The following is a 23,319-nucleotide window of genomic DNA, read 5'->3' as shown; positions in this document are numbered from 1 at the left end:
CAGGTAAGAAACTCTTCATTTTCATCCCCTTATAGGACTTGGAGAGCAGACAATAGAGCACCTTACATGTGTTTATGCTAGTTGCTCCTCTATCAATTTGCACCCATCTGATTGCTATCAAGTGTCGACTGTTTGTACGTCATAAAGATTATTACAACTGTTTATGCTAGATCTTGTTTATGCTACATGATATTTATGCTAGCTCTCAATTTGTATCTCTCTGTTTTTGTCAAATAGATGGCAGAACCTGAATCACATGTCGAGATGGAGGTTGAGTCAGTGCCATTGGGTACCCAAGCATCACAAATTGAACCTGAATCACACACCGAGATGGAGATTGAACCTCAGGTTGAGTTGGAAAAGAGTGAGAACGTGGCTGAAAAAAAAGAGATGGCACCAAGGTCAGAGATGTGGAAGCACTTCATAAAGATCAAGAATGATAAAGGAATTGTTCAGAGTGCTAAGTGCAAATATTGCCACCGTAACATGAAGGCAGATACAAAAAGTTATGGTACATCTTCCTTGAAGAAACATTTCAATGTTTGCAAGCGTAATCCACACAAGTTTAACAAGGATCCAGCACAACGTACTCTACAAGCATGTCAAGGTGAAGCTGTTAGCACTTGGAGGTTTGATCAAGATGAACTTAGAGCTGCTTTTGCTGAGATGGTCATAGAAGATGAGCAACCCTTTTGCTTTGGTGAGAAACTCGGATTGAGAAAGTTTATGGCAAAGCATGTCCACGTTTCCAACTTCCATCTAGGAGAACATGTACTAGAGATATCGTGCGTTGTTTTTTCCAAGAGAAAGTCAAGCTAAAGAAATTCTTCAAAGATTGTTACCAAAGGGTTTGCTTGACAACGGATTGTTGGACTTCCCAGCAGCTTGATGCTTACATGACTGTGACTGCCACTTTTATTGATGATAATTGGAGATTTCATAAGAAAGTAATTGGTTTCTTTACGGTGAAGGGACACAAAGGTGAGGATATTGGAAAAAATGTGATGAGGTGCATGGCTGAATGGGGTATAGAGAGAGTGATGACTATAATGGTTGACAATGCAAGTGCAAATGATAGTGGTCTTGGTTATTTGAAGAGGCAGCTGAGCAAACATTTTATAGCTAATGGCACGTACTTTCACATGAGGTGTGCAGCACATATTGTTAACCTCATCGTGCAAGATGGCCTAAAAGAAGTGGACCTCTCTGTGAAGCGCGTTAGGGCTGCTGTTAGATATATCAGAAATGGTGATTCAAGAATAGTCAAGTTTAAGGAAATTATGGATGAAGAGAAGCTGACCAGCAAGCCATTTCTGAAGCTTGACATCCCAACAAGATGGAATTCCACATATCTCATGCTTAAAGCTGCAATTGTTTATGAAAGAGTGTTTGCAAGGTTAGCTGATGAAGATATTAGTTATGTGATTGACCTATCTGATGTGAAGGATGGAGTTGGTCATCCAGATGAAACTGATTGGGAAAATACGAAGAAGATGGCAGATTTTCTAGAGCATTTCTATGATCTTACTATTCGGGTCTCTACTGCACTTCATATCACTGCCCATACATTCTTTCATGAGATTGAAGAAGTGCATTTGTTGATTAAATCTTGGCTGAACAGTGCAGATGAGCTGCAATCAGCTATGGGCAGAAGAATGAAAGATAAATTTGATAAATATTGGGAACTTTGGCATCCAAGCAACAATAGCATTGAGAATGAGAATGACAGGGGGAGGGCAAAGGGAAAGGGAAAGGATAAGGAGAATCTTAATTTGCTAATTTTTGTCGCTGGTTGTCTTGATCCAAGATACAAGTTATCTTTGTACACAAAGATAACTGTTGAAGAGATATTTGGTGAGGCAAGGGGGCAGCTAGTTTGGGAAGCTATTAACACTTGTGTACGTGACTTGTTTGAACAATACAGGAGAATGTATGCCCCATGTGAAGGGACAACTGATGCAAGTGGTCCAATAGCATCAAAGGGAGGTAGAGGTGGCAAGCTGAAGGAAGTAATAGCTAAGAGGATGAAGATTGACAATGCTTCAACCAACAATTCTAAGTCTGAACTTGACAAATATCTTGCTGAAGAAACTGAAGACATAGAAATGAAGATTGACCTTTTAGTATGGTGGAAGGCATATGAGCAGAGGTTTCCAATTCTATCTCGTTTGGCCCGTGATGTGCTTGCTATACCTATCTCAACAGTAGCTTCAGAGTCGGCATTCGGTACAAGTGGACGCATCCTAGATGACTTTCGAAGCTCCCTTACTCCATTCATGCTTGAAGCACTAGTATGTACACAAGATTGGCTGAGATGGTCATTACCTATTGACATTGAAGAGAATTATGAGGAATTAACAATGCTGGAACAAGGTACAAGCTTGATTCATTGTTTGCAGAATTACTTTATTGCACATTTGCACAACTAACTCCATTTTTGAATTGATTGATTGCAGAATTAGTTGAAGAATTTGGTTTCAAAGGCAAAGGGAAACAAGCTTCCACGGTGACTTCAACAAGGACACATGCAACGATGATAACGGGAAGCAATTGCATCTATCCTGAAATATCAACATCTTAAAGTGCTATGCTGCCTAGAACTTTGGTCTGTTTTAGGGCTGTCATGTGATAACTGTTATGTGTGTTTTAGGGCTGTTATGTCTTTGAATTCAGGGCTGCTGTTATTCTGTTCTATTTTGCTATATGTGATAACTGTTATGTTTTTGAATTCAAGTAGTCATTGTTGTGAAGTGTGAACATTCAAGTACTGAATCTTAGCCTAGTTTGCTGTTCCAAACTTGAAATGAGTGAACTTTGGTCTCATTTAGTGTTGTCATGCTGCTCTATTTAACACTAGAATCGGGTAACCTGGGTACCCAATACCCAAACCCAAAATTATCCGAACCCGAACTGGCGGGTACCCGTAAGTTCGGGTCTGATTTCGGATATCAATCTCGATTACCCAATTCTTATATTACCCGAATTACCCGACCCGAACGATCGGGTAAACCCGAACGCCCGGAGTGACGCGCCGCCGGCCGCCTCGAGCCCGCTCCCCAGCACGGCTCCGGCCCGTGCCCCAGTGCCGCCGCTTGCAAGCCCCATCCACGCCGCCCCCAGCCCTTCCTCCTCGGCCCCGCAGGCCATGCCCCTGCAACCGCCAGCGGCCGGCCAGCTCCTCCTCGCGAGCCGTGCTGCAGCGGGCCCCACCCGAGGGCAGGGCTGGCAAAGAGCATGGAGGAGCCGCGGGAGCCGGACGGAGCCACAATTTCTGGCTGTGTCTCGCCCAATCCGCTTTAGTGAGCAGGATTTCAGGGGTTCCTTGGTTGGAGCTGTTAGAAAAATACCATTTGGAAGAGCTTCTTGAGAAGCCGGTTTTGGAGCCCCTCGAGAAGCTCTGCCAAAGGGGCTCTAAGTATTTAGTGCTGTAGCATCTTGTTGAGCTAATTACTGGCTTCTGCAGTATAACAAGAGACTTCATGTGTTTGGCTGAGGATGTACTACATTTGATTATCGACATGCGCTTTGTTGACAATTCTGCATTTTTGTCATCTGAACAAAGGGTGAGTCCAGTATGATCATGGGGCTCAGGTTGCACAATAACCTCAATGTGTTTTCCACCGTAGGAAAAGGCTACTTGTATATGCTAATGCGCAATTCAAACCAGCTCGTATCTGGAAACCTAGCTAGAAAAAGTCCAGGCTCGCAGGCGAAAGCTAGAAGCCGAGACTTATTAACCAAAACATAATTCTGCTTCATGTGAAACATCGGCAACATCAAAACTATTCTCATTGTCAATATGAAACATAAACACTACTCACATGAAACAGAGTGCAGTTTCAACATGACTTTAGAATATTTCTCCTCTCATGCCACACTCAGCAACCAAATCAGATACTAAATGTTACGCATGACACTGCCACACTGCTATCGAACTTCATACGGTACTGCATGTGCCACATCTTCTTTCATGAATCATATAGGTACAATCTCAAACCACCATAAGCCACAGCTACTAAGCACTCGTCATTACCATCTCCGATGCAACAACCCAATCACAGCCGCATACAACCATGTCTTCAGTTGCAGACTTGCAGTTGCACCCACAGATCGTCGAACTCACAGGTCAGGGCTGAAGGAAACAGCTGGAAATCGAAAGGATTTCACAGGGAGAGGCCGGAATCCTCGTCCTCGTCGAGCGTGGAGGTGTAGACGGTGTAGAGGGACCAGATGAGGCCGAACACGCCCAGCAGGATCCACCCCAGCAGATTGTTGCTCAGCCCCAGGCTGAGCCCGGTGCCCTCCGTCGACATCCGCTCGTCCACCAGCGCCAGCGCCGGCGACGCCGTCATCGCGCTCGCCGCGGCCAGCAGGGACGCGCCGGCCGGGGCCGCCGCGGGCGCCTTGCCGCTGCCGTCCTGCTGCTTGGAGAAGGCGCCGCACCGCACCTTGCCGGCTCTCGCTCTCAGCTGAGGCAGCCCTGCAGTTGCGCACAACCTCCTCGTGTCAGGTTCAAGTCAGGGCATGTCTTACACGCAGCGGCAGATGACCATCGGCGTTCTTGCTCCAGATCTCAGGGATGATGGGCTTACCGTGAGCCTGAGACGGCCTGGCGACGCAGGTGCCGGCAAAGAGGGCGGCGGATGCGGCGGCGCTGATGGTTGCCATTGCTCACTCGCTGGGCCAACGGTCTGGCGTTTGGGTTCTAGATGAAAACAAGCGACAGGTGGAGAGTGGGCTTCTTGGCGGAGTTATTCTCCAGGCATCCAGCCGAATTGCTGCCACTGAAGTGTGGCTGCCAACGGCCTGGTTATCCATGTCATATCCTTCCGGAGCCAATGGGCACTGGCCACGAATACCCGCCGATTCCCACAGGAAAACAAGCAGGCGCCAACACGACCACGTCAGCACGCGACTCCCTCAGACCACCAGCTTCGATATACCAAATATAAACAAGGTGCACCAGCAGCACTACGGCATGTATAGTGAAACCAGAACATGCATGATATTGATACCCTAAAAAAAAGCAACATGCATGATAGCAATTCGCTACCCAACTGAATAAATGGGTCAGGCAGATTGCATGTTATGGAATTGACAGATAAGACACACCGATAATAGCAAAGACGCAGAAAGACAACGGGGAGGGAATTGCACCATAGACAACATATCTCCACTTTCAATTTGAAAACAGAAGTAGCTCTCAGGTTCTCAAAATTCCACTGCAAAACTAGAATCATTGCTGGACAAACTTTCCTCAGACAAAACACTAAGTGCTAAGGAACAAAGTCTTATCCGATAAAAGATAACAGCAGGCCCACATAACTTTGGCCTGGACATGAGCATGCCCTCTGGGATGCTTCACTTGAGAGGGATGAACCTGGAGGAGTGGGTGGCACCAATACCGGGCCTTCCATGCTTGACGGGCTTGTAGCTGATGGAGAATTCAGCAAGGTAGTGCCCAATCATCTCAGGCTTGATCTCAACCTGGTTGAAGGTCTTCCCATTGTACACTCCAATTATGGAGCCTATCATCTCTGGCACAATGATCATGTTGCGCAGATGGGTCCTGACAGGCTCGGGCTTCTCACCAGCAGGCGCTTCCTTTTTCTGTACATGTACAGAAAACAAAGGATGGTTTAATGGCTTAGCCTATGTTCTCAAAGAAATGGTGCAGCATACAAAATACAACAGTTAGCACATTTTTTTTACACTTCATGGCAACAATTCGTTATTTGTGGATTGACAGCACAGCATACATCTTTCAAGATCAACTAACATTTCTGTTACATCAACAAACAAACATACCATATATTTGAATTCCACAGCTGATAAATTGTTATGCGCTTATTGCACGGGTGTTAACTGAACATCATTCTTCAGTTCAACAAATAATGACACCATCAAAACAGTAATTTTAATATGTTAAGTTAAGATGTAGCAGTTTTGCAGAGAAGATACCAATCATTGAAAGGAAGAAATAGCTGCACTTTCAGCCATTTCCTGTGACTAAATGTAACACTGAGTGCTCACCTCCAATCAATCATCTATAATGCATGCATCAAAAGTGAAAAAAACCATTATGCATTGTTTACATCTGAAACTACATGCCAAATAAACTACAGAGTCAGATGAGACAACATGTTAATCGTTGCTAAGCTGCTTTATGCACTCAACGCCTAGACTACAAAATCTGCAAGTTCCAGCATCCCAGCATCAAAATTTACAGGATGGCAATGAGCATTAATCAAGCAATCAGCCAAATTAAATCGCAGAGAGGCAGGGAATGCATTACCGCCTTGCGCAGCCTCTTGATGAGAGCCATCGGCTTCCTCTTCAGACCCCTCTGGAACCTAAATCCACAAAAAAAACAATCAAAAGGGAGTCAGAACAATGATCAGACATTCTATCCTCAGAACCAAAGCACCAATTCCTGCCGCATCTAGCACCCACCTTCTGCGGGCGCGGGCGGGGAAGAGCTGGACGAGGTCATCGGTGGACATGTCAAGGAGCGCGTCGAGGTCCACGCCGCGGTAGCTGTACTTGCGGAACGTCCTCTTCTTGGGCGCTCCTGCGGCGGCGACCTCCGTATCGACGTCGACGTCCGCCTGCGAGGCACCATCACGCGGGCAAAGGGATCAGTAAGATCAGCGACGGCGAAATGCGAGAGTGTCGGGGATTCGAGGAGTGCGAGAGCTCGGGCCACTCACCATGGCTGCGGCTGGTTGAGGAGGATAGGCTGCAGGGGAGGCGAGGAGCGGCGGCGGCGGCGGCGGCGGCTCTAGGGTTTGGAAAGAGTGGCGAATGAATGTGGCCGCGGGTATTATTAGGTATTCCAATTTGTAAACTGGGCCGTTTGAGGTTGCCAGCCCTGCGACATCGGACCACTTGCGGCCCACAATGGTGAGGGAAAGAAGATTAGAAGAAGGCCCCGCCCCGCCTTGGATGTCTGACAGGAGCGGCCCACGGCTTCTGGGGGGCCGAGCTATGATGTAGTAATAAGCAGACAATTTTATAGACAAAGTACTAAACGTGGTACAGTTTATCCAGGAACCAAACGGTTGCAAAGACATCATTACTAGTATAGTACTATTATCCACAAGCTCAATGGCTTGGCTCTATTTATCACGAGTTCGGCTTTTGTCTAACGGATGACATGCGTCGACTGAAATATAGCAACGCACTTATTATCCTTCATTACTAGTACAGTTTCTTATGGGCATTACTAGTACGGTTGTCACAATGAGATGGTGGCGCAGATACTTCATGCTAACAGCACCTCTATCAATCTTTTTTCCCCCAATAAATTGTAAATATTGCAAAAAATATGCTTTAGCAGTTCTCCAATACCTCTCCCTTTCCCCAATAATTATTGGGTTATCCCAATATTTCATCTCAAACTCCCCTCAAATAAAGGAAAAATTTTTACTCTCTTAATATGTTAGTTGTATTAGGACGAAAGTATTAAGTTGTATTAGGATGAAAGTATTAGGGAGCATCTTCCCCAATAATCTATAAAAGTGATATTCGGATAACCTGGCAATATGTTATTGGAAGATGTTTACTGTCCCTGATCAAAATATAACTTGCCATGTGGGATCTTATCTGTTTTTTTCCTTTTGAAACACAGTAAGACACTCACGCAGTTGATATGGAAATCAATTGGGATCGCAAATTCATAGGAATCATGGTATGTTTATTTTAAGGTGAAGAAGCCAAAAATGATAGGCTATCTCCACAATCAAGTTTACATAAACTTCTTTCTTTCCTGGGATGGTACGCCAGTCAGACCGCGGCTACGGTTATGCGGGTCTGAAGCGCGCCTCGCCCTTCTCGATGGCGGCCTTGAGCTCCCGCTGCGCCGACGCCCTCGACGGCGACATGACCATGTCCTGCCACACGGACGACAAGCCGCCGGTCGGTTGGCCGTCGGCGTACAGCTCGTGGACGCAGTCGGCCTCCTCGTTCAAGCTGCTCACTCTCTCCAAGCAGCCGATCTCTTCGGGATCCACCAGCAAGCTGCTCCCGCCGTCCTTCCATCCTATCAACTGCATCACGGGATAGGCTTTCAGCAAACGCGATAATAATAGTGGAAGTAGTAGGGCATGCTTGGAACACAAGCACATGCTGTAGGAATTCGACTATTCCATGTAAAATGCCTGTAACAGTTCTTGTGAAATTCATGTGTCCAGAAATGGTTCTGTTTTGTCATGTTAGTTTACCTTAGCAGCACCCAAGCTGTTGGTGCTGTAGAGCCTTGCGTTGTCGACTAGGCTGCAGTAGCTTTTGAAAGCAGTAGCAAATCGCTTGTGAGACTGCAGCTGTGACTTCACCCTCACTGCCCTCCCGGTGATTACAGCTCTCCTGCAAATCGTGAACTTTTAGTAGCGCACGGTGTCTGAATGCGAGTATAGGCATTGTTTCCTGACATGACCGCTTCAATGTGAGATATTCAGAGCTCAATGCAAGACAATGTCTGAATGGGCAAAATGTTATCGACATAGTGACTAATTTTGGCATGGATAAGCTATGAGCTGCACCTGATTCCCCTGACAACTGCTAGATATGCATCGCAGACCACACCGACAAGCTCGATCCGGTAAGGCTTCCTTCCTGTCACCTCATTCTCCTCTTCGCTACTAGAGTCCTCAACCGGCTCCCAGTACTCCTCGGTTATGGTCCCGTCATCACTGACCTTGTAGCCACGTCCCATGCGGTACCGCTGCCTGTGCACGTCCCTAGCCATGGCAATCGTTTGCTGCACGAACGGCTCCCAGGACAGAGTGCCATCCATGATCACATCCCGGCCTTCATTGAGGGCGGTGACAAGTAGTGAGGAGGCTGCGTCCAATGATGACTGGTGCACCTGCATCGATAATCATGATTATGGGTCACTGAGGCCCAATTTTCAGGCAGTAAACATCTGTACCGTGCAGAAGTGTAAGATCATGATGTTTAGAGACAAATATTGATCTGTAAATTAGTAGTAGTTTCGACTGGTTACTTGCTTCAGATTTTCAGTATGCTTGCAATGTGCACATAAAGCTGGGGTTTCTTTGAAAGTCTGAACCATTGCAATGTGAATGTTGCAACATTATGCATTTTGACTTGTTAGCTAGTTAGCTATATTGCACACTCGAGATAACTACTGTCTTGTCTGATAGCAAATATGGTAAAAAAAATATTTACCAGCTCTGCTGTCCGCAGCATGTCATTGTGATGGCCTCTAGAGCTAATGGCTCGGTAGATTACATCTGTTTCCTTGAACGCATCTGCCTCCACCACCACTGATTTCGCTGATGCTCCAGACCAAAATGCTCTGCAAATCAAGAAATGCATACCAGGACAATCAACATATACATATATCCAGATAGTATCATATAAGGTGTGCTCTGTCTTCTTTAAATGCTACAATCGCTTTGATGAAAGTCACCAGGATTGTTTTTTCCCTTCTCAATTCATTCTAACAACATACCAATGTGATGAAATGTGAAGATACGAAGACCAAATCAACATCTTTTCATTTTTCATGAAACTGGAAGTTTAAGATGATTATCACAATTTAAAAAGGGAAAATGAACAGAACTTAAACAGTACAAATGATCAACTTACTCCTTGAGGATATCTTTAAGTACAGTGCTCTTGCCGGCTCCCATCCCACCACCCATCAAGAGTAAAACTGGGCTGCGGTTGCAGTGCGCTACAGGGACCATTACATCATTTCGTGGTGAATCTTCACGGCTTGATGGTCCGATAGCCTTCAGTTCCTCAACCAGTGTGGAGAAAAACCTAGTCACCTTCAAGCTTCTTGCCACCCTCTCGAATCTTTGTTCCCTATGTTCAGTGGAGAACCAATACATCATTATTGGTGTAGGAGGAACAACTGTTTAATTGTGTAGTTCAAACAGGAAAGGGTCAGAGAACTGTGCATGCCTTTTCAAATAGAACAACGATTGGTGAACTAAATTAAAAGTATTCCCTCGATTAGAATTCCGCTGTTTGGGAATCCCACAGCCACAGAAGCTAAACGCTACAGCAATTGGACACATTGAGCATGTATTTCCTGTCAACTTATTTACTTCTATTTTTGGCCTTGGGCTCCATGTTAGTCACTCAAGGGGTAGAACAGGGGACACACCAAACAATGGTGTTGCAGCATACTCTCACTACTTCCTACTGCTGCCCACTACTTGCTACTGCTACTGCCTGCCATGTCGAACATGACATGCTGAGCTGAGCATGGCCGAAAGGAGAAGGGGAGCACTACCTGCCCCTGATGAACAAGAGATGAAAATATCATGCTTAATTATCTATCATCTATTAGACTCTGTACATTTTTTGGTAGGAGATTCAATGCCTTGAATCCAACCAGTCTTATATTAGCACACTTCAATATGAACAAATGCATTCTCATTAAATTGCTGTGTCACTTCGACAAATACACAGTTGAAGTATTGATTTTATGCTTTATGTTTAGTAACGATAATCGCATTAACCAGCAATCATTTGAGTCATAATAGACCATTTCTAGAACACCTCTAATCAGAGCATGCATTGACCATAAAATGACTAGACATCTGGCTCTGGGAGTAATTAATGTGACCTGACTTTAGCCATATCAAGTTCTTAACATCTAATTACATGTGACTTCAGAAGTTTTAGTTACTGATGAAGTGCCCATTTTGCAATATGAAGTTGATCTAGAGCCATGTTTGCATAGTACAGGTAGATTACTATTTGGTCAGATGAGAGATAAGATACAGGTCAACAGAATAAATTATAAGGTGCAAGCAACTAGTACACCAAGGAACGTGATCCAACATTAACAATTAACCAGAGATTCTCAAAGCATAAAATAATCAATATATTTTCATTAATGACACTCCGATCAAGAGATCACATGGTTTAACTAATACATAAGGATGAAGTAGAAAGTACTTGTACTAATAGCAAGCAAGGGGAATTTGAAAACTTAAAGTGAATAGAGTGAATGGGCATAAGCAGTACAATATCAGCCACTTAGCAACCAGGTAGCATGAGGGTGGGCACTCACCTGGTGGCCTCTAACACCATGTTCTTGAACTTTCTTTTGGTCACACCTTCTACAGTGAGAACCTGTCATGATCACTACTATATCAATATACAAAAGATAGCATAAGGAGAATTTAACTAGGACTAGGAGACAATAGGAAGTAAACTTCAAAAGTCAGTGTACTCCCTCTACCTGGGTAATTATATAAGTTGCATATTTCCAGTGGAAGGAGAAGTAGCCAAGTATACACTTGTCAAGCTCCTCTATAAACTTCACAATCAGGGGTTCAGGATCCAAGTTATTTTGGAAGAATGCAAAAATGTTCTCTTCATAACCCTTATTCTTCCTCAGATAATCATAAGCTAGCGTGCACAGGTGGGGGCATTCCTTGACATCGTCAAAGCCAATTTGCCTGGCTGAAAAAGGAAGCAGAATTATCTCGTCAATGCGGACATGGCAAGAGTGGGGGAAACAGTGCAGGTCGCAAGATCACAAGATCAGCATATATCATAAGATGTGCAAAACTACAACCACAGCGAGTCAATTACATATCTTGAGATCACAAAATCAGCATATTATAGCTCAAAATGTGCGAAACTATAACCAGAACCAGTCAATCACAAAGAATATGTCGCATGTGGGATATAGATCTTGAGTGTGACGTGCAAGCTATAGAACCATAATTTCGTATAAGCAAGTTGGCTCTACACAAATCTCTCCACGGCACCTAATAATTTATACCAATCGAGATGCTTCTGCACTGGTATTCCGAGCTGTATCCTTATATATTGGGTCGGGCAAAGTAAACAAAACAAATAGAAAGGCGAACCCCGACGAGTTACCCCAGTTCGCCTGATGAACTGGGTTGGTTCTATCGCTGTTCGCTAGTAGTAGCAAAGCTACCAGAGTCGACCATTGCTTACAGTAAATCGACATCCGAACAGTACCCATGAGTCAAACACTGGAACGCAAGTCCAACTTTTACCACTCGCAATTCAAGTAGCAGAGCGAATCCATAGAATCCTGATGCTACCATCAGCAACAGGATTACAGGAACGAAGCAGGAGCAGATTTGGGGACCTACCGACGTAATGCGAGAACTTCTCGAGCTCCTGGACGCGGCTGGAGGCGGACACCAGCAGCCGGGGAGACAGCATCTCCGCCGCGGAGCTCGTCCCGTCGTCCTTCATGCCGCCGCTAGCTCCCTCCCCTCCTACCCTCTCCAACCGGGCCGGCAGGCAGCGTCAGGAGGCCGCGGCGGCCGAGCGCGAGCGGGGCCACGGCGCCAGGCGAGGTGACGCGGCGCGCGGGCCGGCCAGGACCATGCTGCGGTGCCAGCCGACTAGAAGGATATGGGTTCCGGCCGACGGGGCACAAGACCGACCGTTCCGTGAGGCCCGGGGGTGCGGCGGAGGAGTGCGACAGTGGCGTGGCCCAGTACCCCACGGAACCCGCTCGCGGCGGCGGCTGTGGACTGGGCTACGGCGGTGGCGGAAAAGTAGGCGAGGAGCGCTGCGCGACGCGAGGCGGGGGAGGTGGGAGGATTGAAGCGGGGGGGGGGGGGGGGGGGGGGTGGGGGCGCACGCCGACGCGGACGGTTCGCTCGTGGACTTCGCTTCGCTGCCTCGCGTCCGCGCACGCACGCGCGGTGGGTGGGTGCTGGTGGCGAAGGCAGTTCGCAAAGCGCCAACGGTCAACGGGCGCGCTCTCCCCCATCTATCTGCTCGACGAATTCAAGGCACGGGGTGGCGGCTATAGCTCGGGCACGGCGGCCCCGCCCGCCGGGCCACACCATCCGCGCCTGTTTTTGGATCGGGGTGGCCAGTCCACGTTAACCCGCTGCTAGTACTGTTCGCCGGCCAGGGCACCACCGCGCCGGGATGGCACGCGGATGACGACGTTTGATTGCCGCGCGGGGACATGGGACGCGGATATTCTTGTTTGGCCTGGTTTCAGTCCGTGACGGCGTGTGCCGGTCCGATTTTAGTAACTACAGACTAGAATGTTTATGGAAAGCTTTTATGCCTAATGCCTTCTCTTTTTAAAGAATGGACCAGGGTAATTCCACAATCGCAATTCGCAGGTCAGTTTCCTCTGCGACCAGACTCGAGCAGTACCTCTCTGCTAACCTGAGAGGAGCATAATCGCCGACCAGTTAACCTGCATATGGTTCCCAGACTCCCCACTTCCCAGTATAACTTTGAACAACAGCAGAACGACAATACAGCGTTTAACCAGAAAAGGCACTCGAATTAGCTTAATCACGGCGGGGGCTTTACATGATGTATCTCTTTCCTTTCCCTTTTTAAAACTTTAAACTTTCAAATTACATGGCACACCAGCTCAGGCCCGGAACCCAACATCTGTTACAACAAGCATTATTCCGACTGTAAGATTGTATACAGGGCATCACATTACCAGCGGCCGTTGGCATGGCGGCGCCACACGGACACTCCGTTCACTCCACCCCCCAGATTAGCGTAGTCCCCAACCTGGTGGTGGTATCCATTTGTGACAACTCCAAGGCTCACCGCTGGATTAGGAGAGCCATTCAGCCAAGGCTTTGAAACACTCATGTCGGGCAGGCCGTTAGAATAAGAACCCATTGAGGGAAATTGTCTTTCCCTCAGCCCATGGAGAGCACTCATGTCATAGGACCTTGAGAATCCCTCATCATAGTAACGGTCAGTTGAATTGAACAGACCGGGACTACTAATAGAAGCCATCTCCATATCTGTCAAGTTGCCTCTTGGCGAAAACGGCCGACCGAACACATGGTAATCTTGACAGAATGAATCTGGCATACTGCCGTTGATGTGGTCCTCCTCAAGCAAATCGTTTATGATGTCAAGGTGTGGAAATTCTTCTGGTACTGGCCCCTGCTGTGGGTGCCAGACATGGCCATCGCTTGTCCCGGATTGGAACTGCCTAGACTGCTGTCCTCCATACCTGCTGAGCTTTTCTGTTCCTCTGCTGCTTGCTTGCTGATAACTATCATCCCTCCGTGGTTGTTCATATGCTTGACCATTGGTCATCTGTTGGTAAGGAGCCTGATCCCTCCAGACATGCTTATCAACGTTACTATCACCTTTCCACTGCTGCCAGCTGTCATGTGCTTCTAACTTGCCCAGCCCAGACTTCAACGCATGCCTATTTGACAACTGATCAGATCTTCCAGCAGGAGGCATCATGACTCCTGTACTTGATGCATATGCTGACAGAGGCTGCGAAGGGGTTGTATCTTGGCTCAGAGAAGATGACTGATATACAAGGCTTGTGGAGGTTGTACCCAGGCCAGCCTTTCCAATAATGGCATTGCGGTATGTCTGAGGAGCATAAGGTGGGGCAGGAGGGGAGGAACCACTGGCTGATCGTCCAGCTGCTTCACTCATAGAGCGAGAAAGAAGTGAAGAAATGTGAATGTGTGAAGTAGCTGGTGCAGTTGATCTTGGCGTGGGGAACACAGGCGCACTTGAAGGCCTTGATGCTGTAACCTCGGAAACTAATGTGGCTGTGACCTTCCTGGAAGTAGCTGCTTCTTGAGCTTCAGAATTAGTGCCTGGAGAAGTTTGTGGCAATTCTGAGGACGGCGGGGCAGCTTTATCAACTTGTGGTAGTCTTGGGGGAGCAGGAATAGATTTATCATGCACTGATCTTGAAGGAACATAAACATCTTTACCCCCTGTTGGTGATTTCAGCAGAGCTGGAGAAGCTTTGTCAACTGGCGTAGATTTGGGAAGAACTGTAGTTGCTTTGTCACTGGCTGAAGATTTGGGGCCAACTGGAGGTGCTTTGTCAACTGCTGGAGATTTGGGGCGAATGGGTGTTGCTTTGTCAACTGCTGGAGACTGGGGACGAACTGGAGCTGCTCTGTCTACTGCTGGAGATTTTGGCCGAACTGGAGTTTTGTCAACTACTGGAGATTTGGGGTGAACCGCCGGTGCTTTGTTTATGGGTGGAGATTTGGGAGGAACTGGAGTCACTTTATCACCGGAAGGCAGTTTTTGGGGAACTGAAGCAGCTCTATTGATCCGTGGGGATTTAGAAGGAAGAGGGGCATCTTTATCCAAATCAACTGCAGGCTGTTTTGAGCAACAAGGAGATGCTATGTTGGCTTTCATTTTCGAACTCAGTCCGTTATCTTTGTTTGAAACTAGGTCAACTTTTGCTGTGGCAGGAGCAGTCACAGGTTCAGTATTTGTAGGGGCTGGTATGCCTGAAACAGCTCCCTCTCGCATGCTATTGACCACAAAGACATCCTTATTTGGTGTTCCACTAGCTTTTAGATCAACTGCAGCTTCTGAGGAATGCTTTGGGCTCTCTGGAACATCAAGTGGCTTCTCCAAAGAACTTGATGAGTTGGAAGACTCTGCTTCCTTCGCTTTCGCATCCCTAGCTTCAAAATGAGCTTTAAGAAGTTTTTGCCCCTCAATGTTCTTCTGAAAAAAATACAGAAACAAAGCATAGGTTACAGAAAATGAATTGGTTGGATGCTAATCATGAAGTAAACAATGAGCACTTCAAATGTAGGTTGGCAAACAAGAACACATCAGCACATCCATGAATGCAACCGGCACATGTGTTTCACAGAGAAAACAAAGGAAGAGATACAGTCAATCAGTCATATCATCCCAACAATAGAGCACAATTAATGGAAAAAGATTTTGCTTGAAGATACGAATTTGTCCAGATCCTGAATGAATCAATATATTTTTAGTTCGTCATTTTGCATACAGATCCTGAATGAATCAATATATTTTTTATCCACCATTTTGCATTTGAACCATTAACTCTAAACAACTGGCATAAAAATATGCTACACAGGAGAAGCATGGTATCAATGATTTGAAGGAGGAATCAGGATGGTCTTGACCTTGAACCAATGATCCCACCACCAAAACCGTTCCTCTTACCACTTGGTTACAGGGGTGTCCCAAAATCATGTTCCGAAAAATTATTGCATTTATGATGTGCATCACAAACAAAACCAATGGTCACATCTTAGATACATCCTTCACGCATATGTGGAAAATATGGTAGTCAAACTATGAATTTTTATAACAAACAAACATAATTTCTTTTGGAGAAGTAACTTCACCTCGTGCAGACGCTGCCCTAGCTTACGAAGTTTATCTCTCAAGGTAAGTAGAACAGTATCCTGGTCCAATTTTGGAACTGTGCTGAAGCCAGAACTATTGCGGCCTGAACCACCAGCAACACTAGAGGTGGAGGGAAGACCATCACCTTCTTCGGCAAAGCCAACAATGCTTAAGCCCTTGTTACGCTGATTTTTCCCTCTGCACACAAGTCCAGTTGAAGAAAATGCCAATCTTACAAGAAAAAGCTGCACAGCCATTTTTTTACTAACCTATTTGACATGTCTGATCCATCTGATGAACCTTCTTCCAAGGCATCAACCTTTGCTGTCACTTCCACTGCTGGTAAGCCATCACTATTATCAACTGCAATTTCATCACAAAGTCTTTCCAGAATTTTAACTTCACATTTCTCATCTCTTTCCTTGTCTTTAACCTTACGATTGTTCTTCTTTTGTTTGGCCTGAAAAAGATATCAAGCATATGGTTAAAAGGACAATACAAGCAGTAAAGGCATCAAGCCAACAACAAGAGCTGAGGGAAAGAAAAAGGATATTTTAACATTTTTTTTGTCGGTAACAAAGAAAAGATATGCACGATCAACCCTGATGAAACTGCAAAACCTAGGATGGTAACAATGTTATTTTTGCCATGCATCAAGTCCAATTAAAATGAGTCATTGCTAAACATTAATGACAACATGGTTCAACATAAGAAACAGAGAAGAAAACTAAACATCACCTGCTTTTTCTTTGCACGCTTCTCCTTCTCATTTGCTCCACCACCACGCTTCCCCTTCATCTGATTTTCGAGAAGCCCTGCCTCCTCCTCCTCCTCACGAATAAGCTCCTCTTGTCTTTTCAAAGCAACAGCTTCTTGGTATGCAACTTCAATTCCACTGAAACAAAATGTAAGAAGCATAAGCAACAGTTAGTCAATCACCAATAGACAACAGCAGGCCGACAATTTGAAGATATTCAACTTTTCTAGTTTCTTTTCAAAGTTACCGAACTATAAAAGATGTCTTCATCTTCTGTGCATAAAAAGAATAAACAGAAAAATTATTTTATCCTCTTTTGAGATAGATAATCAGCATGTGCTTTAGAGGGATCATCAAATATAGTCGTGCACTTATGTCAGATCACAATCTTTGCATTCATAGTAAGTTCAGCCAAAGACGCTTCATACAGGATTTCTAGTATTTTTGCAGCTCTATCCAACTTTAAGCCACTAGGCGCTGAACATTTGAATCAGAGTATCAGACAATGTAACCGTTCAGTTCCAATACTCAAGAAGTTAACTATATCTACTTTCATGTTCATATTGTAGATGAATATTGAATTTGAAGCGTTAAGTAGCTCTATATGGATGCCCATGACTAAAGAATAAACCAGCAAAGTCTGGGGAAAAATCAGCTCTGAACTCCTGACACTAGCCAAGAGAATCAACTACACTTAAGTAATCAGAATTCAGAAGATCAAAATAAATACATCAACAGTTACCCAAATATATGAGATAGCACAAATGTTTCAAGTATCTTCTGGCCAAGCTCAGTTAGGCGTCTTTCCTCGCGCTCCATAGAAACTTTGTAAACCTCACCAGCAGTTCCATCCTACGAAAACCGGCATAACTAAAAGTAATTAGGTGCAATGACGATTTCACTTCTCAGTACCATCCGATAAATATAAGCTAACCGTTGCCCGATCCACCAAGACAGCCTAGACAACATACTACAGTGTACTCGAACATTCGTTTGTATAAACAACATATCTATTGGCCCTGACTTTAACTGAGAACCTCTGTTTTAACAAGGGAAAATTCTATGAGCTACAACAGCTAGGTATTGTTTATAAGATGTTATCCTGTTATCGGGTTGTTGATATGATGTTGAGTAATAGTAAGCGCAGTTAATAACTATCAGAAACTATACTGAGTCACATACAGATTGCAACTCCAACCGCTAGCTGAGCTTGAATGGATCACCAGTGAGTAGACATGAGAAACTAGCAACAAAATTGCCCTAGTCCAATTGATCTATTGCCAAGAAAATTCATGCCTGCTAAGGTGTGCAAACTGGGGGAAAATCAAGTTATAATATGTCAAATTATAGTGTTCCTACCTTCATGCGGCTTTGGGAAGTTTTGTCATCCTTGGGAGCTAGAGGTTGACAAGGCAAGGGTTCTGAAGCTGCTCTTTTAATCAAAGGTATAACATCACCAGCCAAAACAAACATGTCCATGTCAATATGGACCATAGGTGCAGGTAGTTCTTCCAAGTCTGCTGCTTTTGTACTGCCTTTCTTGCCATTCATCTGGTATTCAAGTGCCTTCAGACTCGTATACAAAGAGTCCATCACTAATGTGGAAGTAACTTCTTTCTCTACAAAGAAATGCTTCACCAAAACTTTCAATATAGTGTCAGTCTTTTCCCTGGACATGCGATGCCTGGTGCTTGGGTCAATTGCTGCCCAGAATCCACAAAAGCTGTAAGAAAAAACAAAAATTTCAATGGCTAAAAGTAACAAAAAAAAAGTCAGCAACAATAACGAATTTAATATAACAGAATAAACTAGGAAAGCCAATTGTCTAACCTGCCCCATCTCATCTGGTCCTCAATGAGTTTGCTAAGTTTACTTCGTCGCTCCTCAACAAAACGCCGGTATATTTGCTCCACTTGTGTCATATAGACACGGAGCAATTCTCTACGATAAGGACGATCAAGGCAACGAAAAGGTCTATCCACTTTCTCCCTTAAATGTCCAAAATATAGCAGTCTGATGTTAGCATGTTACAAGATAATTTGCTAAAACCACAAAGAAAAAAAAAGTGAGTAAATTGTCTCATATACAGAATAGCTGAGCACAACGATTGTTTACTGGTTTGTTTATTGAAGGCTATGAAATTGACTAAATTAAATTATAAACTGGAGCAAATGCAGCAGATGCTCCATATGGCAGTCACGGCAGAATCAATAATGCATTCGCAGGGAGAAACACAATTTCCACACATTTGCAGACCACTTGCAGAAATTCATAAATTCTTGAATCAGAATTCAGAATCATTATCAATCAGAGCACAAGCAGATTAGTTACCTGATAACCTGAACTTGAGCTATGATTTCAAGAACATCATCAACAAGAAAACCATCCTGAATCTTTGACAACTCCATAAACTTTTTCCATCCCCAATCATGCTCCTTTTTCCAGAACCTATGCAAAGTATCTACAAAAAATATATAATTAACGCCTGAAGATGATAATAAGACAAATATTGTGGTCAGCTTCCCAGGAAGAAAGGTAGAACACAGACCAAGTTAGCTCACCTGAGTATTTCATCTTTTTAGGATCTACATTGCCTACAGCTATAGTGAACTGTGCAAAATGGCTCCATCCTGGAGTTGTCAGATTAGGATTGGAAAGTCAATATCAGTGGTACACTGGCATGTAAAATATAGCAGCAGACACAATAACATCAAACCTGGGAGAAGTTTGTCATGATTAGCAACGCAAAGGAACAATGAAAGATGATTAGAGACATCACATCCTTGAGGGTATACAAGAATATACCTGTGTAATAACATTTGGAAAAAAATTAAAAAAAATAAGCAAAGGAAGCAGCATGTTATCATACAGAAGGTGTACACCAGAAAATGCCATAGGAAGTGTAAGGTTTGTTTTCTAAGCCCTCAGTGAAACTATATAGCTTTCTAGTGTTACCAAATTCCAATGGACAAAAAAGAAGTCAAACCCATGGGGGTGTATTATATATTATATATGTAGGATGCAATACACTATATTAACACTACCAGGATATAAAATAGAAATGCTGAGGTTATGAACACACTCCCTGTTCCCAGCCATCCAGAACCACCCACAACAAATATATATATTATGTCAAAAAATTATGGAAATAGTGCAAAGAAGAAAATAGTGTGCGGTATATTCCAATGTCGTAACATGAGGAACAGAAGAAAAGCTATGGTGCGAAGCATTGGAAACCGTGAATGGTGCGGTATCTAACCCAGTCCAGGTGATAAAGAAATTAGTTCATGATAGCATCTATCATGAATGGCAGATTTCATCCCTCAAGTAGCCAAGTCAAATTTTAAACAAGGTTAGATACCGAGAGCAATGTTTCAGTTTTCAGAAAGGAAAGGCAGAAAAGAGACATCAAGACAATGTCCAAATAACTGTCATCAAGCACCTTACCATTTGTAACCACCAGCTTCAAATGGCTCACTTTTCATTTCTCTCTTCTTCTCCTTTGAGAAGTTTTCAATCCTCCAAGTGTAACGTCCAAATAAACCTGAAGGCTTGGGGCCTGCTATGGTAATTCAAAGAAATGAGCTATTAAAAACACAACATAAGAACTTTAGAACACATGTTACGTTCGAGAAATTATTATTATAACAAAATATTAGACTTGAATGAGGCAAAGGGTTTATATTTATCCTTGACGAAATAGCACATGTCGAGGCAAATAATTTGAGCATGATCAGCGCGAAAATTAACTTTCAGGAAATCCTATTCCAGTTTACAAATCTAGAAAGAATTAATATTAATAAATAGCATATTAATGACACTGTAAGGCAAAATATAAAGACAATCAACAAGGTCCTATGGATGCACTAAATAAAAACTATTAAGTGGCATCATAAAATTTTATTTCTTCACAAGAATAATTTGTTGCAAGAAAATTGCATCTGATGAAATTCAAACTCTAACAATCATGCAGACTTGAGTTTGGGCACAAATGTCAAGAATCATCTGGCTTTCTGATTTAATCATCATTTATGTTTTTCCTTAATGACAGATAATAGGATGAATTTAAAGTTCCATATACCTATAAAAACCAAATCAGATAGGACAAGATACCAAATGTGTGATAAATATTATCCACTCTTGTGCCCGAATAACATCATGGTAAAAGCAACCAACATTGACAATCTTTATGCTGGTCATTTCCCAGCATGAAGCCACCTTGGATGCTGTGGCACTGCCTAATAGAGAAATTAGTATTCTCCCAAAGCCAGAATAGTTACTTTTTTGGACCTTACATAATTGGCAAAAACACTACAGCTTCACTTTTTTTAAAAGACAGGGTAGTATTATTCCAAATAGCCCTGCTGCTAGTCTCCCAGTTCAAAAGAGCTTATTCTCTTGGACCTTGCATAACAAGCAAATAAAAAATAACATGTTCCCGCTATTGGAAAACAGTTGGGTACTATGCAAAAATGTGTCTCCTAGGAAGTGGCCTTATCAAAACACATTACACCATAAACAATATAGTTACGCCAACCTATCCACCATTTACCCTGCTTCTAAAACCAGTGCTGTAAAGTGTGTGAGGTGGGCAATGAGGCACTGATTAGCACCTATGCACTGCCTAGGAGGGGTCTTGAAGGAAGGAAGGTAAGGCGGAGAAGAGGCAACAGAGAAGGACGAGAACCTGATGGTGTTATATGGGTCGGTCCACTTAGCCAAGATCAGTCCATGAAATGACTAAAAGCAAACAATAAAAGCTCCTCTACCATCCTCCACTCCTTAACAGCTGCCGTCACCACGACAGTCACCTCCTTGTCCCCACCCCCCGTGGCTCACGAAAGGCAGAAATCAATTGCCGGCGATTCACCATCACGACCAACCCCTTCCTCCTCCAAACCAGCCGACACGTGGCCCACTCTGCCTAGCCTGATTAACTGTCGCCCTGGACCACCTCCCCCTAGTCGATCCAGCTGCGCAGCATGATGACTTCCCCCAAATTGTGTGGCTAAGCGCTATCTAAAGCATCGGAGGAGGCTAAGTGATAGAAGCAGTCCATTTAGAGAAGGAAAGCATGGTCCATTCTCATTAACTATTTCCTAAATTACCTGCCCCCTTGTGCATGAGCGCAGCATGGTTGGACCACTTTTTATATAACAGATCGACTAATCCGGCTAACCATCAGGGCCTTCAGCTAACAGTCACTGATTGAATACTGAACAAATGGCGTGATCTGCCTTAAGGCTACAGACTTTTCAACCAGAGCTTGGGCCATAGGTTCTACTCTTGCAACTGAAGAAGACATGTTTGCATGCAGCAGGCATATCAACTATGTTAATCACGAGTTCAAACGGCATACTGCCCATCCAGACCAAAGTTGCTAACGCTCAGTGCTGCACCAAAGAAACAGGCATTGGATCAAGCAAGTGCATTCACGCACCAGGGTCATCATCCTCGCCGTCGGAGTCCCAGAAGGGTGGGGACGTCGAAGGGCTGTCGCTGTCTGCCCGGTCGCAGGACCTCCACTCGGACAAGGAGTCGCCGGAGAGGCTGCGTTCGTCATCCCTCATCCCAGCTGTGCTTGCCGCGGAATCATCCGTAACCGCAGAACCAGCCATCCGCAAATCCGCAACGGCTCTGGACAGCCTTATTCGCAGCTGCACGCATGTAAACAGTAGCATCATGAGCTTTAACTGAATCCGACACATGGAAATGCTAAATCTCCAGCCCACGGATACTCCCAAAAGATCGAATCGACTAGCTCCCCCAAAACCGACATAAAACCGCCCCCGACAAGCATGCACATCACAGCCCAATCCATAGAGAACCTTCCGATTCACTGAATTCTCATCGAATTCAGCACAGAAGGGGTCAACTGCCCAGGCCGAAACATCACCTCCCTGGACGAGACAGAAACCAGCTCATCGTCCGATCAGCTAACTCCCCCACGAACGAACGATAAGAAAAATCAACCGCCCAGCCACCCGAACCCTAACCCCCCGACCCCGCGCCACCGCCCGCATCGAGGCGCGTCGACAGACGGGCGGGGGCGACTCCCGATCTAACAAGCGGCCAGGGCGCGTGTGGTTTTACCTGCCGCGGCGGCGGCAGCGGCGACAGTAGCGTGCTCGCGGCGGCGGCGAGCGCGGACGCTGAAGGGGCAAGGAGAGAGAAGGGAATATGTTTGGATTGGGGAATTGGGCGAGTTGTAGCAGCGAGCGAGACGGTCCCGAGCCGAGAGAGAGGGGGGAAGGGAAGGAAAAAAAAGGTTCGGGCGAGAGCAGAGGCGGTGAGGTGGATGGCCTCGGCGCGGTCTGATCTCGTTTGCGTGCTCGCGTTGCCCGCGCGCGCCTGCGATGAGATGCGCGTGGCCCGTGCGGACGGGGAAGGAGGAGGAAAGCGGAAAACGGACGACAGAAATGGGGGCGAGG

At 45.1% G+C, this 23,319-nt stretch overlaps 4 protein-coding genes across 5 annotated transcripts; all 4 read right to left on the bottom strand.

Annotated features, from left to right (window-relative positions):
• Positions 1-3,758: 3,758 nt before the first annotated feature.
• LOC112886781 (photosystem II reaction center W protein, chloroplastic-like) lies at positions 3,759-4,763 on the bottom strand. Its single transcript, XM_025952768.1, has 2 exons — positions 4,593-4,763; positions 3,759-4,480 (listed from the first exon to the last, which is right to left on the bottom strand). The coding sequence occupies exons 1-2, from the start codon at positions 4,666-4,668 to the stop codon at positions 4,164-4,166; spliced, it is 393 nt and encodes a 130-aa protein (XP_025808553.1). The 5' UTR covers positions 4,669-4,763; the 3' UTR covers positions 3,759-4,163.
• Positions 4,764-5,135: 372 nt separating this feature from the next.
• Positions 5,136-6,922, bottom strand: LOC112886780 (40S ribosomal protein S15-like). Its single transcript, XM_025952767.1, has 4 exons — positions 6,711-6,922; positions 6,454-6,608; positions 6,296-6,353; positions 5,136-5,610 (listed from the first exon to the last, which is right to left on the bottom strand). Exons 1-4 carry the CDS (start codon positions 6,711-6,713, stop codon positions 5,362-5,364), a joined length of 465 nt encoding a protein of 154 aa, XP_025808552.1. The 5' UTR covers positions 6,714-6,922; the 3' UTR covers positions 5,136-5,361.
• Positions 6,923-7,646: 724 nt separating this feature from the next.
• On the bottom strand, positions 7,647-12,572 carry LOC112887527. The gene is made up of 8 exons (XM_025953715.1): positions 12,117-12,572; positions 11,225-11,448; positions 11,054-11,115; positions 9,613-9,834; positions 9,190-9,319; positions 8,541-8,866; positions 8,223-8,364; positions 7,647-8,048 (listed from the first exon to the last, which is right to left on the bottom strand). Exons 1-8 carry the CDS (start codon positions 12,220-12,222, stop codon positions 7,803-7,805), a joined length of 1,458 nt encoding a protein of 485 aa, XP_025809500.1. The 5' UTR covers positions 12,223-12,572; the 3' UTR covers positions 7,647-7,802.
• Positions 12,573-13,261: 689 nt separating this feature from the next.
• Positions 13,262-23,319, bottom strand: LOC112885715 (TNF receptor-associated factor homolog 1a-like). 2 transcript variants are annotated; one of them, XM_025951328.1, is made up of 13 exons: positions 22,982-23,319; positions 22,329-22,545; positions 20,336-20,450; positions 19,605-19,693; positions 19,450-19,518; positions 19,220-19,349; positions 18,719-18,877; positions 18,248-18,611; positions 17,631-17,740; positions 16,870-17,026; positions 16,401-16,591; positions 16,131-16,329; positions 13,262-15,471 (listed from the first exon to the last, which is right to left on the bottom strand). In XM_025951328.1, exons 2-13 carry the CDS (start codon positions 22,504-22,506, stop codon positions 13,447-13,449), a joined length of 3,786 nt encoding a protein of 1,261 aa, XP_025807113.1. In that variant the 5' UTR covers positions 22,507-22,545; positions 22,982-23,319; the 3' UTR covers positions 13,262-13,446. The 2 variants fall into 2 exon arrangements, with proteins under 2 accessions (XP_025807113.1, XP_025807114.1); XM_025951329.1 differs by having other exon boundaries at positions 20,336-20,447; positions 22,982-23,217.

The sequence above is a fragment of the Panicum hallii genome, chromosome 3 (assembly GCF_002211085.1).
Source record: "Panicum hallii strain FIL2 chromosome 3, PHallii_v3.1, whole genome shotgun sequence".
Taxonomy (NCBI): Eukaryota; Viridiplantae; Streptophyta; class Magnoliopsida; order Poales; family Poaceae; genus Panicum; species Panicum hallii.
The sequence above is the reverse complement of the archived record's forward strand: the minus strand, read 5'-3'. Positions and strand labels throughout refer to the sequence as shown.

What these genes read in the sequence shown, in the direction of transcription:
- LOC112886781 (XM_025952768.1), bottom strand. Translation starts at nt 4,668, where the DNA reads ATGGCAACCATCAGCGCCGCCGCATCCGCCGCCCTCTTTGCCGGCACC. An exon ending in CAGGCCGTCTCAGGCTCACG is followed by an intron (nt 4,481 to 4,592) that starts GTAAGCCCATCA and finishes GCGCAACTGCAG; the next exon opens with GGCTGCCTCAGCTGAGAGCG.
- LOC112886780 (XM_025952767.1), bottom strand. An exon ending in CCCGCCCGCGCCCGCAGAAG is followed by an intron (nt 6,354 to 6,453) that starts GTGGGTGCTAGA and finishes TTGTGGATTTAG; the next exon opens with GTTCCAGAGGGGTCTGAAGA. An exon ending in TCAAGAGGCTGCGCAAGGCG is followed by an intron (nt 5,611 to 6,295) that starts GTAATGCATTCC and finishes GTACATGTACAG; the next exon opens with AAAAAGGAAGCGCCTGCTGG.
- LOC112887527 (XM_025953715.1), bottom strand. Translation starts at nt 12,222, where the DNA reads ATGAAGGACGACGGGACGAGCTCCGCGGCGGAGATGCTGTCTCCCCGG. An exon ending in GAAGTTCTCGCATTACGTCG is followed by an intron (nt 11,449 to 12,116) that starts GTAGGTCCCCAA and finishes TTCCTTTTTCAG; the next exon opens with CCAGGCAAATTGGCTTTGAC. An exon ending in GCAGTTGTCAGGGGAATCAG is followed by an intron (nt 8,365 to 8,540) that starts GTGCAGCTCATA and finishes CACGATTTGCAG; the next exon opens with GAGAGCTGTAATCACCGGGA.
- LOC112885715 (XM_025951328.1), bottom strand. Translation starts at nt 22,506, where the DNA reads ATGGCTGGTTCTGCGGTTACGGATGATTCCGCGGCAAGCACAGCTGGG. An exon ending in TCATGACAAACTTCTCCCAG is followed by an intron (nt 19,519 to 19,604) that starts GTTTGATGTTAT and finishes TGACAACTCCAG; the next exon opens with GATGGAGCCATTTTGCACAG. An exon ending in GACCAGATGAGATGGGGCAG is followed by an intron (nt 18,612 to 18,718) that starts GTTAGACAATTG and finishes TTTTTCTTACAG; the next exon opens with CTTTTGTGGATTCTGGGCAG.